The sequence below is a fragment of the Sprattus sprattus genome (genome assembly GCF_963457725.1).
Source record: "Sprattus sprattus genome assembly, chromosome: 1".
Taxonomy (NCBI): Eukaryota; Metazoa; Chordata; class Actinopteri; order Clupeiformes; family Clupeidae; genus Sprattus; species Sprattus sprattus.
In genome coordinates this window covers 20,648,318-20,665,817 of record NC_137920.1, presented here as the reverse complement: position 1 = coordinate 20,665,817, position 17,500 = coordinate 20,648,318, and the positions used below count along the sequence as shown (strand labels likewise).

Genomic DNA, 17,500 nt, shown 5'->3' with positions numbered 1-17,500 from the left:
GGAAGAAAAGCACTTACTGTCCAGCATCTGGCTCCAATCTGGAGACAAATGGCAGCTCTCATCTTGATGTGTGTGTGTGTGTGTGTGTGTGTGTGTGTGTGTGTGTGTGTGTGTGTGTGTGTGTGTGTGTGTGTGTGTGTGAGTGTGTGTGTGTGTGTGAGTGTGAGTGTGAGTGTGTGTGTGCGCGTGTGTGTAACATGATGCCATGCTGTTCATTCTGTTTAGTCATTTAGTACAGATAATGCACAGGCACACCGTCCATCTTTTTTTGTTGAACCACAAACAAACTAGAAGGGCATTCAGAGAATGCAGACCTCCGCCAAGGCCAGTATGTCTTATCAAGCAGTGTTAAAGGTGCATTAAGGATTAATAGCTATTCGCTAAAGGTATGCTAGCAGCTAAAACTAACGAAATCTCTTGAAATGTGCTGACTTTGACATTATGACAAACGAATTACTCAACGACTGTCCTTACACAGTCAAACATCAATCATGTGCAACACAAGACTAAGCAAGACGGCAAATAAGCTACTTACTAGATCGGCATCGGTAGGCAAAACTACAGAACGCAGTTATATGCCTATCGACCCTGCTATGCCATTGGCACGGACGCAATTCTCCATATTAAAAGTCATTGTAGCGCCCCAATTTTTTTTAAGCTGTTATTTTAAGGTTAAACTGCTTATCCTAACCCTAATCCTGAAGCATAATTGTTGCATATTGTGCCTTTAAGATGTGTGTGTGTGTGTGTGTGTGTGTGTGTGTTAAAAGAAAGTGAAGAAAAACAAACTCTGGATCTGGTCCTTGACCCAAATCCACTCCAGAATGTAACGGGTTTTTCCTTGGCCCGTGCTCCATCTCACTGCTGTGATATAATTAGTTATCAGTGTTTGTACAGTTGCATTTAAGTGACGGACAAGTGAAGTTAGCCAACGGCCAACAAAGACGGAACCATTTTAAGGGAGCACACCATAGATGAACAGAGATAATTTAAAATATTACTTTATTCATTTTTTTATTCCATTTGAATCTTTTCTTACAAAAGAAAAACAAAACAGATTTCTCCATAGTCTTAACAGAATGAAACTATCGACTTCGATATCTCACTCTACATTTGAAAACCAACCGAATAGCTGAGAAAAAAAAGAAAGAGAAAAATTTCAAAATAAAAAAACTCACCAAACAAGAAAAACAAAGAAAAAAAGAACAAAAAAAAAAAGAGGAAGAAGTCATAAAAACACAAGTTTGTAAAAGACAGAACACAATATGAGCCGTTACCATAGAAACTAACCAATCAAACCAAACACGACATTCAAAAGAAAAGTGAAAAAAAAAAGAAAGAAAAAAAAAACATTGGGGGGTATCCGATGTGTGGGCAGTGACTATGCCACTAGCTATGGACAAACCCTTTAAACAAATTCTTTAGAATTAAAATACTCAGATGGAAACTCACCCCCACCCCCATTCCTTTATAAATACTTTTTTTTAACCTTCACAGGAACAAACGTGATGCGTCTCAAAATCACTCTGCAATATCCTTTCCGTGACCCACGTCATATAGCCTTGCCAATTATTTTATCGCTTGACTGAATGACACGCACACACACACACACACACACACACACAGAGAAAGAGCTCTACAGTCATACTGAAGCCGAACATGATGCAAGAGAGAGAGATGGGGGATAAGTCACAGTCTCCCCGACACAAACGTCTTCTAGTAGTCAGATATTTCGACCCCACACACAACAACGGAACCCCCCAATGCCGTGCCACGAGGGTGCAAGCGGCCATGGGAGGAGGAAGATGACGAAGAGCAAGCGATAATGGGAAGAGGAAGATGACGAAGAGGAAGCGATAATGGGAAGAGGAAGATGACGAAGAGGACGATGGGATGAGATGAAGAGCAAATAAAGCCAGTGTCTCGTTTAAAAAGAACACAAGAGAAAGAAATAGACAAGCAAGAACACAAGAATAATAATAAAAAAACTGCTTTTCCTTACAGTAGCTTCTTTAAAAGTCATGAACCAAAAACAAATCTGTGCTCTTAACATAACCGAATACCCCCATACCCACCCAAGAGTTTTTTTTCTCTAAATAGTTCAACTAACTTTTGTATATAATATATATATTTACTTTTGTCTTGACTTTGTTTCAATGTAATATATATATTAAACATTGTATGTGTGTGTGTATGGAAGTATGTGGTGCCAAGACAACCGTCGCCTATGATACAGTTCTGGCCTGGAGCTGGCTGCCACCTACTGGCCGGAGTGCGCGCTACGCAACACGGAACTGAGCTTGAAGCCAACCAGCTTTTCCCTTCCCATACCCACTCCTGTGTGCTCCTTTAGGCCTACGTCAACACCCCCCCCCCCCACACACACACACACACACACACCCTCCCCCTCCTGCAGAAGAGTCTTTTTTTTGCCTGAAGCTGTGAATCAACATCATCATAATGAAGATAATTATGATGGCTAATGCTGCGATGGAAGGGGGATAATTAGTATGGCATGACAGCGGGTGTTAATAACACCTTAATGACACCTTCCACCCCAGAGAACACACACAGACGTAAACGCTTTCACATACACACACACACACACACACACACACTCTACAAAGTACCTGAGCCCCACCCATTAGGAACCACAAACACACACTGAAGCGACACTGCCCCGACACGTTGTGTGTGTGTGTGTGTGTGTGTGTGTGTTTCTATTCAATACCCACACAAACACACTTGTAGAGTAGACTTGCTGAGTAATTGTATAATCCCCCCCTACTTTCACTGAAGAAGAGAGAGTGAAAGAGAAAAAGAGAGAGAGGGAGAGAGAGGGAAGGAAGGCGTAATGGAGAACGATAGAGATGGGAGTGAGGCCAAACTAACCTCTTTTTTCCTCCGCAGGTTAAACACTTTCATTCTCAGGGAAAACAACATCTTAAATACAGTTATTCACTTTAAAAAATAGAAAAAAAAAGAAAGAAAAATCTTCTGAGATTCCAGACCGTTTGTTGTTTTTGTAAAACACCAGTTCTTTTCTGTTCCTTAATGTCTTTGTTTATTTAAATCGCACGTCTCATTTTTGGGGGGGTTGCCGGGGGGGCCCTCAGGTTGTCCCTGGCGATACCAAGCAGAGATACAAACGTAGAGATACTTCAGGGTAGGGTAGGGTAAAGGTAATCTGACTTTAGAGGGTAAAAAGGATTATGGACAGAGAGACAGAAAGAGAGAGAGATAGGGGGAGGAAGGAGAGATGAAGTTTTTTCTTTCTTGCTCCCTCCTTCAGAAAAGGTTCTCCTCAAAGATGGCCATGAGGTCGCTCTGGAAGTTCATGTCAATGAGGGCGGCCGTCTGAGGGGAGGGAAAGATGACAAGGGTTAGAGACATGGTGTGAGTGTGGGTATATGAGTGTGTGTCTGTGTGTGCATGTGGATGTGTGTGTGTGGACGTGTGTCTGTGTGTGCATGTGGATGTGTGTGTGTGGATGTGTGTCTGTGTGTGCATGTGGATGTGTGTCTGTGTGTGCATGTGGATGTGTGTCTGTGTGTGTGTGGATGTGTGCGTGGCTGTGTCTGTGTGGATGTGTGCGTGGCTGTGTCTGTGTGTGTGTGTGGATGTGTGTGTGTCTGCCTGTGTGTGCCTGTGTGTGCCTCTGTGTGCGTGTGGATGTGTGTGCGGAGCTGTGGATGTGTGCATGGCTGTGTGTGTGTCTGTGCGTGGCTGTGTGCGCGTGTGCCTGTGTCTGTCTGTCTGTCTGTCTGTGTCTGCCTGTGTCTGTGTGCGTGTGCCTGTGTGTGTGCGTGTGCCTGTGTGTGTGTGTGTGCCTGTGTGTGTCTGTGTGTGTGTCTGCATTTGCGCGTGTGTGTGTGCGTGCGTGTGTGTGTGTGTGTGTGTGTGTCTGCACACTCACCGCCTCTCTCTTCCTCCGCTCCTGCTCTCGCCTGCGGGCCAGCTCTCTCTGGTCGGGGGTGCTGAGCGTCTGTGCTGGGGGGGTTGGAGGTGTTGGGGCGTGGGGAGAGTTGGCCTGGGGGGGCGTCTGCGTCTGCTCTGGCCGTCTGCGCCCCTGAGAGTGAGGCTGAGGCTGGGGAGGAGGCTGCTGGGGCGGAGGGTTAGGCTGCTGCTCCTGTTGCTGCTGCTGCTGCTGGTGGTGGTGATGGTGGCCACGGCGCGGGTGATCCACAGGGTCCTCAACGTCACGGGACCTACACACAAAGACACACGTAAACACACAACACACACACGCACGCACGCACAAACACGCAACACACAAAGGCACACACGTAAACACACAACACACACACACACGCGTGCGCGTAAACACGCAACACAAACACACAGCAAACAGAAATGTCCACCCTCTTGGTCTCTCTAATACACCATTTCTCTCTCTCACTTCTTCTCTTGTTTCTGCACACTTTCTTTCTCTCTCTCCATCTTCTCTCTTCCACATCTCCCTTACCCTCCCCTCCCTCTCTCTCTCTCTCTCACCTCTTGTCCTGTTCTTTGCGTGCCCTCTCTCTCTCCTGTTCGACCCGGAGGGCCTTCTCCCTCTCCTCCTTCTCGAGGGCGGCGCGGCGGAACTGCTCGAAGCTGTCGCTGGACGAGCGCTGCTGGGAGGAGGAGGACGAGGACGAGGAGTTGGACCTGCGCGCCAGGCTCGTCCACGACCCCATGTTCTTCATCTTCACATCCTGACAGGAGGAATGAGGGAGGACGGAGAGAACACAGAGTTCATGGGAAGGGAGGTGCAGAGAGAAAGAATGACGGAAGACAAATGGAGAGAAAAAAAGAGGAGGGAAAGAGAGATAGCGTTACATCAGTCAAGATAATATAGAACTCCTATGCACAACATTATCAGCCAAGATAATATAAAACTCCTATGAACAACATTATTGTACTATAAAGTACCAGAACTAAATCAACGTTTATGTTTTCAAGCTTTGATAAACTTTGACATGCAGGTCCTTCCTGGCCTCATGGACACAAACACACCTTTGCAGGTCCACTGCAGACACACACACGCACACTCACACGCGCACGCACACACACACACACACACACACACACACACACACACACACACACCTTTGCAGGTCCACCAAGCCCTTTTGGCTCCTGTTTGGGGTTGTCCTGGAGAGAAGTGGGTGGAGCTGAGGCTTCTGTGGGGCGGGGCCGAGAGTTGTCCGGTGGCCTGATGCTGCTTCCTGATTGGAGGCACACATATAGACATCAGTACATCTGCATCAGCACATATAGACATCAGTTTATCTAAACATCAGCACGTATAGACATATCAGTGCAAACATGATCAATATAAACAACTCATGCACAACAACAACAATCCCACCACACACACACACAAACACACACACAGACAGACAGACAGACAGACAGACAGACACGCAGACAGAGACACACCGATAGACGGACAGACAGACAGACAGACAGACACTCACTGTGCAGGTTGGGTTTGCTGTCGGGGACGTCCTGATGAACTGGGCTGAGGACCAAGACTGGAGAGGGAGGGAACTTCTCCTCTTTCAGCTGATAACACACAGACACACACACACCAAATTATTATGCGCACACACACATACATACACAAAAGATTTCTATGCACACACCCGTCCTGTGTACAACAGCAAGCACACTCACATTTCCAACACGCACACACACAACGGTGTTGCCAACATTGTGGTGTGCCAAATCTGTACTCAATTGTTAAAAATTTGTATTTTACCCAGTAAATTAGTATTCTGCCTTCAGTGGGTGCCACAGGCGTGAATTAATCACGTGAATTTGATGATAAAAGTCAATAGTCTTCATATAGCGATTTTGTTGACGTTAAAACACATAAAACACAACCGCATGTGCGCACTTAAATAAAGGTACAATGAACCGAGCTTCCCTATTGGTTGCCGTGTCGCGGCAGCTATAATATCGAACAAATCAGCGCAAGCGTATCATGGCAGTCAATGTAAACAACAATGGCGCATTCCATCTTGGTAAGCAGGATTATGACACATTTTTGCTGATTTCTTGAGTTACCGCAAATATTCTATTGATTTAATAATATTGCAAGTTGACCCCAAATTCATCAGTAATCATATTCGTATAGCCGTATTTCCATCACATTTTTGTATTAGTACGGATCAATTTGTACGAGTTGGCATTGCTGACCCAGGAACTCACAAACTCATACTCACAAGCTTCCTGTCTGGCATATCCATGGCAGGCGACTGGTTCACCATTGAGTGAAACTGGGACAGAGGGGAGGGGCTATCCCTCAGCGGACCTATCACAGAGAGGGAGGGTCCCACAGTTAAACTCTTTAAGCCAATAAAGGTCAAACGTGTATGTGTACGCCCATTTATGTCTAAGTAATATATATATATATATATATATATATATATATATATATATATATATATATATATATACATGAACCAAGGTATGCCTGTTACCTGTGTGTAACTCTGGCTGAATATGTGTGTGTGTATGCGAGTGTGAGTCTGTACGCATGTCTCTGTGTGTGTGTGTCTGTTCCTATGTCTGTGTGTGTACAGATGTGTGTGTGTGTGTGTGTGTGTGTGTGTGTGTGTGTGTGTACGCATGTGTCTCTGTGTGTGTGTACAGATGTGTGTGTGTGTGTGTGTACAGATGTGTGTGTGTGTGTGTGTGTGTGTGTGTGTGTGTGTGTGTACAGATGTGTATGTGTGTGTGCTCCTGTACGTAAGACTCTCTGTGTGTGTACAGATGTGTGCAAGTCTCACCTGAGCTGTGTAGCGGAGACTCCTCCTCCTTAATGTGTGTGTGCGCGGTGGCGCCGTCCTGCCGCTGCTGCTGTGAGTGTGTGAGTGTGTGTGTCTGGACGTGCGGCTGCTCCCCCTCCAGCTGAGAGGGCGGAGAGGGACTGAACCCTAGCGGCTGCATCAGGAGCTGCTGATCCATCTGGCAAACAAGGACCAGGAAGAAAGAGATTAGGTCACTTCCTTGGTTACTGTTTAGGGGGGAAATGGGGATTTAGTCACTTCCTTGGTTACTGTATATGAGGAGGAAAGGGGATTAGGTCACTTCCTTGGTTACTGTTTATGGGGAGGAAAGGGGATTAGGTCACTTCCTTGGTTACTGTATATGAGGAGGAAAGGGGATAAGGTCACTTCCTTGGTTACTGTTTATGGGGAGGAAAAGAGAACACCTACTCCCCTAGTGGTTTTATTCCTATCGGAGAGCAGTTTACATTGCTATCATTACATCAAAATCCCAATGACTGGATATAAAATAAATAAATAAATAAATATTGCAAAGCCAAAGAAGTGAATTTATTGAAAACAAAAATGTGTCAGTGTTTGTACAGTAATAACCTACTAACTGCAATAAGACGTATACGAATGATTACGATGACGTCACTTTCTTGGCTATTGGTCAGCAGCAGCACTACTGATTGTGAGGCCACTTCCCCGGGTTAATGGGCAGCAAATGGAGTAATAAAGACAAATCCTCAGAAAACGATTAACGAGTAAACAGGACTTGATTTGAGTGATGAGGTGTCAATGTCATGGGCAGAATAATCAGTGCACTTGGGATCCTACCAACACCATCCTCTTCACATGAAAAGTGAATTACTAAATGTACTAATAATACATTTCTCATGATAACTTTAGCCCATTTACCACAATATCAAGGCACGTAGAGCAGATATACACCATCCTCTTCGCATGGAAAATGAATTACTTATCATTAGAACAGTCTCAACTTTAGCCCATTTTCCATTATATCACCACAAAATAAACCCTTGTCATGGCTATTTTACCTAGAACACTACAAGTCCCATGATGCAACAATGGTAGAATAAAGCAGCCCCACACACCTGGTTGATGGGCAGCGGTGGGCTGGCGGGCTCTTCGTCCTCCTCATCCTCCAGCAGGGCCTGGGGGGGCTGGGCCGACACATGGCCGAGGATGGAGCTCCCCTGGTGGGCTAGAGGGGGCAACGGGGTGGGGGTGGGAACCAGAGGGGCCAGGGGCAACAGAGGCCTGATAGACTGCTGCTGATGCTGCTGCTGCTGAGAGGAAGAGGAGGAGGAAGAGGAGGAGGAGGAAGAGGGGGCTGAGGGCGAGATGGCGGAGGACAGGAGAGAGGGATGGGGAGTAGGGAGGGAGAGAGGGACGGGGGCAGGGGTAGGGGTTGGTGGGCTGGTAGGGGTAGGTGGGGTAGTTGGGGTGGGGGCGGAGGGGGGTTTGAGGGGGAGAGGAGCTGCACGGTGACTGGGCCGCGATGGCTGCTGAGGAAGAGTAGAGTGGAGAGCTGCAGAGAGAGCAAGAGGGATAGATACAGAGGGAGAACGAGAGAGGGAGGGAGAGAGAGAGAGAGAAGAGTAAGGAAGAGAAGACAATGGAAAGAGAGAGAAAGAGTGAGTAGAGAGAGACGGAGAGACAAAGAGATATATTGAGGGAGAACGAGAGCGGGAGAGAGGGTAAGAGAGAGAGAGAGAGAGAGAGAGAAGAGAAAGGAAGAGAGAGAACGAGTGAGAGAGAGAGACAGAGAGAGAGAGAAAGAGAGGAATAGAGACAGAGAGGAAGAGAGGAAGCAAGAGATAGAGGGTGAACGAGAGAGAGAAACAGAGGGAGAATGAGAGGAAGAGAGATAAGGAGAGGAAGAGAGAGAAACCGAGAGGAAGAGAGACAGAGAGAAGATTAATGTTGTGCACCCTTGAATACGAATAGGGGTTGAATTGTGAATAGGCCTGTGGTCATGTGGTCATGTGGTCATTCCCATACCTGGCGCTGTCATGGCCGCCGGATGCTGGTTGAGGAAGGCGTGCGTGTCGTGCTGGCGAGGTGGTGTGTGCCCATTGCTGCTAGCGCTGGCGCCGCCACCTCCTCCTCCTCCGCCTTTTCCTTTTCCTCCGCTGCCTTTCCCTCCTCCGCTACCTTTTCCTCCTCCACCTTTTCCGCCAAACTGCTGTCCCTGTGTGAGCGCCGAAGGCTGTGTGTTGGCGTGAGCGTGTGTGAGTGCGGCACCCGGCTGGCCGTGGTGGTGTTGGTGTTGGTGTTGGTGGTGGGGGGCCCCCCTGGACCGCCCGGGCGGCGCCGACACGAAGGACTGCGGGTTGAAATGGGCCAGCGGCTCGTAGCTGCTGTTGCCGAGGAGATGAGAGGGCGCCAGGGAGGGGCCAGCAGGGGGCTGGGCCAACGGCGCAGGGGGGACGGCGGCGGCGGCTGAGTTGGAGGTGGGCGGGGCAGAGTTGTGGGGAGGCACGGTGATGGTCTGGGCGGAGCCTCGCTTGGCCGACGGAGCAGACGGCTTCTTCTTCTGTTTGGGGACCAGCCCTGAGAGAGGGAGAGAGAGAGGGAGGGAGAGTGAGAGGAAAGGAGGGAGAGAGGGAAGGAGATGAAGAAAGGAAGAAAGAAGTTCAATACATAACCGAGTGTGCTTATCTTTGAGTGTCTGCAAACTGTGTGTGAGTGTGTGTGTGTACATGTGAGGGTGTGTATGAGAAGGTGAACATTTCCCTTCTTACTGTAAGGAACTTAATTAACGGTTTGCTTGCTTTACCGCAAATGTGGGAGTAAGAGACTAATTTATTTAGATTCATTTATTCTCATACACACACGCACGCAGCCACACATACACAACATCTCCCCTGTAATCACGATATACTATATGGACTTCAATGCACTTATTGAAAGTGTTGTTTAGTGTTTTGTGTGTGTGTGGTGCTTGTTTGCTACACAGCGTAAGGGCGTATTGGTGTCGGGTGTTTGGCGTTTATGCGCGGACAGACGCATTGTTTGGTCTCTGTGCTGGGATAGCACTTTTACATCGTACAACTTGGGGAGGGAGCGAGGCATTCTCTTGCAGGGGTGTTTGTTTGGTGTACATCTTCATTATGTAGTTATTATGCATTCTGGGGATATTGGCTATTGTATTATATACAGTCATGGACAAAAATGTTGGCACCCCTGCACATCTGTCAGATAATACACCACTACTCCCAGAAAGTGTTGCAATTACAAATGCTTTTGTATTCATATGTTTATTTACTTAGTTTGCATTGGAATAATGCCAAATCTGATTATTCCTCATAAAACTCAAAAAAGGGCCGGACAAAATGATTGGCACCCTTTCAAAATTATAAGGAATAATTGTATTTTAAGCATGGAATGCTCCTTTAATCTTTATTTAAACTCACCTGTGGCAAGCCACAGATGCTGGTAATATATAAATCACATTTGCAACCAGTTAAAATGGAGCAAAGTTGACTCAACCTTTGTGTTGTGTGTCTGCGTATACCGCACTGTGCATGGAGAAAAGAAAGAAGAGCAAAGAATTGTCTGAGGATTTGAGAACCAAAATTGTAGACAAGCATGGACAATCTCAAGGCTATAAGACCATCTCCAGAGATCTTAATGTTCCTGTGTCCACTGTGCGCAGTGTCATCAACAAGTTTACAGCCCATGGCATTGTCACTAACCTCCCTGGATGTGGAAGGAAGAGAAAAATTGATGACAGAATGCAACAAAAGATTGTTTGAATGGTGGATAAATAACCTAGAACAACTTCCAAATACATTCAAGACAAAGGGTACAACGGTGTCAGCTCCCACTATCCGTCGCCTTTTGAATGAAATGGGATGCTATGGTAGGAGACCCAGAGGACCCCACTGCTAACACAGAGACATAAAAAAGCCAGAATGGAGTTTGACAAAACTTTCTTGGGGAAGCCAAAATCATTCTGGGAGAACGTCCTGTGGATAGATGAGACCAAAGTAGAGCTTTTTGGTAAAGCAGTTTACAGGCAACGAAATGGAACCTTAAAAAAAAGAACACGGTCCCTACAGGCTAATATGGTGGAGCTGGACCGATGTTTTGGGGTTGCTTTGCTGCTTCTGAAACCTGATGCCTTGACTGTGTGCATGGCATCAGGAAATCTGAGGACTACCAAATAATTTCTGGGCACAATGTAGGGCCCACTGTCAGAAAGCTGGGTCTCCGTCAGAGGACATGGGTCTTCCAGCAGGACAATGACCCATAGCACACTTCAAAACGACCCAGAAATGGTTAAGACAAAACACTGGAGAGTTCTGAAGTGTCCGAGATTAGTCCAGATCTTAATCCCATAGCCCAACTGGGGCATGATCTCAAATCAGTAGTTGGGAGAAGGCACCCTTCAAATGTGAGAGCCTTGGAGCAGTTGGCAAAAGAAGAGTGGTCCAAAATTCCAGTAGAGAGGTGTAAGACACCTCATTAATGGTTATAGGAAGTTATAGATTTCAGATATTTGTATGTCTTTATTTTTAAGGGTGTTCTACCCATTATAAAGTTGAGGGTGCCAATAATTTTGTCCGGACCTTTTTTGAGTTTTATGTGGAATAAAGTCAGATTTGGCATTATTTCTCAGATTTTTTGTGTTTTTCCAATGCAAACTAAGTAAATAAACATGTGAATAGAAAAGCATTTGTAATTGCAACACTTTTCTGGGAGTAGTGGTGCATTATCTGACAGATGTGCAGGGGTGCCAACATTTTTGTCACTGACTGTAGGTATTTGATTGACAATATTAATTATTGTTTAATAGTATGTAGGGATGTCCGATATTGGCTTTTTTGCCGATATCCGATATGCGATATTGTCCAACTCTAAATTTTCGATTCCGATATCAGCCGATACCGATGGTGATATTTGGGTTATTTTTCCTCAAACCTAATATAGGTAACATTACATATCTCCTGTTGTGGAATTAACACAACATGCTTAATGTTATTGTGATGCCCCACTGGATGCATTCTTGAATGCAACAAGGCTTTCCAAATGTTAACATTGTCTGTGCAAAATAAGAAAAATACTTCAACTTAATTTAAGGGAAAAGTGCCATGTTTATTTTTACAGTTTGGATTACACTCTCCCTGAGATAATCTTGACAATCCCCACAACAAATAGGGCAAACTTGACTTCACAAATGATAAAACATTGTACCTGAACAACTATGTGCAACATAGCAGTATGTTTCTTTAACTAAAACCCAATAACCTTAATTGAATAAATGCACAAATATGAGTCAATTACAATGTGCACTGTACTGCACAATTTTGAAAAAAAAAATTTGAGCTAAAAAATAAATAAAATAAATAAATAATAAATCGGAAAACAATCCGATACCGATATTGACAGATATTAAATTTTTATGCTAATATCGGGCCGATAATATCGGTGGGCCGATAATATCGGACATCTCTAATAGTATGCAAAATGTGCTATTCTTCTCCATATTCATGGTTCAGCCCTATTGGGCCAATTCAGGTTAATGGGTAGGCCTTTTTAAGCGGGTGGCTCAGTGCCCTTTGGGTGGTTGAGAGAGAAGGACAGCTTTTCTTGCTGTGAGGTAGAGTTGTTCTCTAAGTAAATAATGCTACGCTACATTTTGACATTGAATCAGGTTAATAGGTAGGCCTTTTTAAGAGGGTAGGTCAGTGCTCTTGGTGTGGTTGAGAGAGAAGGACAGCTTTTCTTTAAGTAAATAATGCTATGCTATATTTTGACAATGAATCTTGTTTTGTTAAAAGTGTTTTTGTTTTGTTATTATTGTTGCAACCTGGACAGCAATTACATATTGTTGCATTATTTAAAACGGAAACCACTGCTCCTGCAAATTCTTTTTCACCTCAAATCACGAAGTCCACATTCCAACTCAGGGCTGGCCGCAAAGAGTGTGTGTGTGTGACGTGTGTGTGTGTGTGTGTGTGTGTTGTGTGTGTGTGTGTGTGTGTGTGTGTGTGTGTGTGTGTGTACCTGTATCAGAGGTGTCACTGTCTGAGGAGCTGCCCTCACTGCTGCTGCCCGATGAAGAGCCCATCTTGATCTTCACCTTCTCAGCTGGAAGACAAACAAACACACAAGTCAGCAACACACAGGCACACACAGGCACACACACACACACACACACAATAAGCTACTGAGTACTAGAAGTCGCACATCAAAGTCTGAAAGTAAATATACACAAAAACACACTTAGAAGTAGGGGTGGGGGGAAAAAAATCGATTATTCGATTTTTCTCGATTCTCTCTAAAACGATTGTCTCTCAATTCAGAAAAGTTCATAATCGATTTTGTAATAAAAAAAATTTACACATCCATTTTATGTTGAAATGCAAGCTGCATCGATTATTGGATTGTTCATAGAAAGTCAAAATTGTGACAAGGAAAAGCTTTTTCTCTAATAAAAAATAGAGAAGGTAATTCATCTGTTGATTTTCTTTAATTATCAAACACAAAGTAGGAAGTGTAGCAAAGACTGAGTAGCAAACTAGAATGTTTTAAAAGTCGAAATGGATTGATAAACATTTTATCGGTTTAGAATTGATAATCGTTTATTTTACACATCCATTTTATATTGAAATGCAATTATCGATTGATTATCGATTATCAATTCGAAACCGATAGAACGATTATCGATGCATTTCGACTTTTGACTAAAATCACTTCCTACTTTGTGTTTGATAATTAAAGAAAATCAACAGATGAATTACCTTCTCTATTTGCTTTATTAGAGAAAAACCTTTTTCTTGTCACAATTTTGACTTTCTATGAGCAACGCAATAATCGATGCAGCTTGCATTTCAACATAAAATGGATGTGTAAAAAAAAAAAAAAAAAAAAAAAAGTATTACAAAATCGATAATCGATTTAAAATCGAATCGTTGACCTCTGAATCGATTTCGAATCGAATCGTGAGGTGCCAAGAGATTCCCACCCCTACTAAGAAGACATCAGAACATAAACACACCCATACAGCGTGAGGGTAAAGAGACAGAGGCACACACACACACACACACACACACACGCACACACACAAGCACACACAAAAGCAGACACGCAAGAACACACACACACGAGAACATGCACAAGGACACGCAGTCACACGCAGAGGCTAAAGCAGACGCACAAGAACACACACAGACGAGAACACGTACACAAGAACACGCACACAAGAACACAACACAAGAACACGCACACAAGAACGCGCACACAAGAACACGCAGGAGAACACGCACAAGAACCCGCACAAGAACACACACATACACAAACACACACACACACACGCACACACGAACACACAGGAGAACACGCACAAGAACCCGCACAAGAACACACACATACACAAACACACAAACACACACACACACACACACACACACACACACACACACACACAAACACACACACACGCACACACGCACACACGAACACACAGGAGAACACGCACAAGAACCTGCACAAGAACACACACAAACACACACACACACACAAACACACAAACACAAGAACAAACACAAGGACACACACACAAGATCACACACCTCCCTTCTTGCTGCGGCGCAGGCAGACGCTGACGTATCTCTCCAGCTCACGCAGCGTGGAGGGCTTGAGCGTCTCGAAGTCGATCTCGATCTCGTCCGGGTTGGAGTGGCGCAGCGCGGGCTCGCGCGTCTGGATGATGTGCACCACGCGGCCCAGCTTGTCGCCCGGCAACCGGTTGATGTCCAGGCTCAGCTGGCGCTTCTCCTCCAGCGTCATGGGCCGGCTCAGTGCGGGATTGGACCCTGGGGCTGAGGATGCCCCGCCCTCGTCGTCCGATTGGAGGTGGGAGGCAGAGGGGGCCAATGAGGAGGTGGAGGAGGAAGAGGAGGATGAGGAGGAGGAGGACGAATGTGCAGGGAGAGGGACCACGGGCCGGCCGGGCTTCTGCTGAGTGAGGTCCTTCTTACTGTAAGAGAGAAGGAGGGAGAGAGATATAAGTGTGTGTGTGTGTGTGTCTGTGTGTGTGTGTGTGTGTGTGATAACCGCACAAGTGCATGTTTTACATATTTATGATTCAGTATATTCTTATGGTCTGATGTTTCCTATGATGTGTCGGATAGACAATGCTATTTTCCTTTTAGGCCCCAGCGTATCGAATTCAGAGACAGAGACAGAGAGAGAGAAGGTTGTGGAACAACACAGGATTAAAAGGGGGAGATAAAAAGAGAGAAAAGAGAAATGGAGGAAAAACAAGAAAGTGAAAAAATAGAAAGGGCAGGCAATGAAGAAAGAAAGAAATTGGGGGGTGCGTCAACATTTCTAAATCCTTCTGCTAGTTGGTAAAATGGATAATGACAATAACGATTTGTAGTACTTGCCATTATAGTTTCATTACAGCGTTATTACAATCTCTCTGCCATAGCAGACATGAGGAGATGCACAGAGAACCGCACCTCCTTCAGCAGTGTTTTGCATTGTGGGAAATGTAGTTCTCACCCTTGCTTCTTGGGCTTGTTGGCCACAGCGGTCTCCTTGTTGCTTTTGCTCTTCCTGATTGGCTGGAGGGGAGGGGGCGTGGGCTCTCTGTAGAAGGCCTCGCCCAAACTGGGCGGGGTCAGGGCTGACGCACTCGTCTTTTTCTTGTGCTTGTCTTTCTTCTTGTCCTTTTTCTCCTTCTCTCGCTTCTTGGGCTTGTTCGGCTGTTGCTGAGAGAGTGCGGCCAGCTGTTCGTGTACGGCTTTCAGCTGGAAACACACACACACGTGCGCGCACACACGCGCAGACACACACACACACACACGCGCAGACACACACACAATACCAAAGTTAACAATTGCTTGATACACACAATATTTCAACATGCACACATATAGAAACACACACTCACACAGTCACACTATCAACATATAGTATGACACACACACACACACACACAGCATGTAGACACACACACACACACACACAGCATGTAGACACACACACACACACACACAGCATGTAGACACACACACACACACACACAGCATGTAGACACACACACACACACACACACACACACACACACACACACACACACACACACACACACACACACACACACACACACACACACACACACACACACACACACACACACACACACACACACACACACACACAGCATGTTAACACACAAATACACACAGCACAAATATGTTGAAACACACATTTTAAAATTTACATCCAAATCGCGGGGAAAACAAACAAACAAACAAACACACCAACTCTACCTGCTCCTGGAGTTCCGCGAGTCTCTGAGTTCTCTCGTGGTCCGAGTCACCCTCAGACTCGGACTCAGACTCGGACTCGCTGAAGATAATGGGCGGGGGCGGTGGCGGCTGGGGCATCATGGGTGTGGGCGCCAGGGCGGGCATGGCCATGATCATGGGCTCGTCCGGCATCTTAGCGAAGCGCATCTCAAACACGTCCTGGACAGAGAGGAATGGAGAGGGTTAAGCGGGTGAAATATACACACCCCTAAATAAAAAGATTCACTTCACTACTACTTCACACACAGAAAGGAAAACATGCCACTGAGTGTACATATACCCCCAAAATAAAAAGAGGAATGGAGAGGGTTAAGCGGGTGAAATATACACCTCTATATAAAAAGATGCACAAACGACTACCAAACAGAGGAAGAACAACATGACAAGGAGTGTCAAACGCTGATACAAATAATTGTTGACCATTTAAGATTTGGCTGACATGGAATCAGACAACTAGTGTGTGTCTGTGTCTGTTTTGTGTTTGTATCTTTGTGTGTGTGTGTGTAACTATGTGTCCCCGGCGCCATAACCACCATGTCATGGTCGTGTGTATATGAGTGTGCATGTAGGTGTGTGTGTGTGTGTGCATGTAGGTGTGTGTGTGTGTGTGTGTGTGTGTGCATGTAGGTGTGTGTGTGTGTGTGTGTATGTGTGTGTGTGTGTGCGTGCGCATGTAGGTGTGTGTGTGTGTGCGCATGTAGGTGTGTGTGTGTGTGTGTGTGTGTGTGTGTGTGTGCGCGCGCATGCATACCTGGAGCTTGCGAGCCATGCCCACCACGTCATGGTCCGGTGGGTTGTACTTGTAGCAGTTGGAGAACATGAGGCGGACATCAGCCGCAAAGTCCTGAGCGTCAGAGTACTGCCAGCTGTCCAGCTTAGCCTGGGGAAGAGAGATGATGCATGCGTGGGTTTCAACATATGTGATACACACACACACCTGTGTGAGTGTGTGTGTGTGTGTGTGTGTGTGTGTGTGTGTCTTTGGTCTAAATGGAGAGACCACTGTGGAGATGGTAGACAAGAGAATAGACCTAAGCAGCATTTTTTAACTTTCTTCTTAAGTGTTGTTCATTTACGTGTGAGTGTGAGTGTGAGTGTGAGTGTGAGTGTGAGTGTGAGTGTGAGTGTGAGTGTGAGTGTGAGTGTGAGTGTGAGTGTGAGTGTGACCAACCTTGATGGTGCCGAGGTCCATGGGGTGTTTGATGATGTCGTAGTAGTCGTGCAGGCCCAGGGCTTGGGTGTCCACTGGCACGTAGAAGGGCCAGCCGTAGGCGATGTGCTTCTTGGCCTGCATCTCCCGCAGGACCCCACGGCAGTACCGCAGCTGCTCGCTCCGACGAGGACTCACTGCGGACAACATTACACACAGTTAGGACCCCACAGTTA

The 17,500-nt window shown here is 45.8% G+C and overlaps 1 protein-coding gene across 1 annotated transcript in view; it reads right to left on the bottom strand.

Annotated features, from left to right (window-relative positions):
- Window positions 1-2,574: 2,574 nt before the first annotated feature.
- LOC308368426 (bromodomain-containing protein 4-like) overlaps window positions 2,575-17,500 on the bottom strand; it is a 37,192-nt gene continuing 22,266 nt past the window's right edge. The window contains exons 7-21 of the mRNA XM_080842596.1: window positions 17,286-17,461; window positions 16,866-16,994; window positions 16,076-16,273; window positions 15,303-15,550; window positions 14,366-14,772; window positions 12,798-12,881; window positions 8,787-9,338; window positions 7,877-8,313; window positions 6,780-6,957; window positions 6,213-6,301; window positions 5,463-5,550; window positions 5,092-5,210; window positions 4,495-4,697; window positions 3,917-4,208; window positions 2,575-3,357 (exon numbers count right to left, since the gene is read on the bottom strand). Coding sequence (XP_080698722.1) covers window positions 3,289-3,357; window positions 3,917-4,208; window positions 4,495-4,697; window positions 5,092-5,210; window positions 5,463-5,550; window positions 6,213-6,301; window positions 6,780-6,957; window positions 7,877-8,313; window positions 8,787-9,338; window positions 12,798-12,881; window positions 14,366-14,772; window positions 15,303-15,550; window positions 16,076-16,273; window positions 16,866-16,994; window positions 17,286-17,461 — 3,269 coding nt within the window. The 3' untranslated portion in view covers window positions 2,575-3,288. The remainder of the gene's footprint in view (window positions 3,358-3,916; window positions 4,209-4,494; window positions 4,698-5,091; window positions 5,211-5,462; window positions 5,551-6,212; window positions 6,302-6,779; window positions 6,958-7,876; window positions 8,314-8,786; window positions 9,339-12,797; window positions 12,882-14,365; window positions 14,773-15,302; window positions 15,551-16,075; window positions 16,274-16,865; window positions 16,995-17,285; window positions 17,462-17,500) is intronic.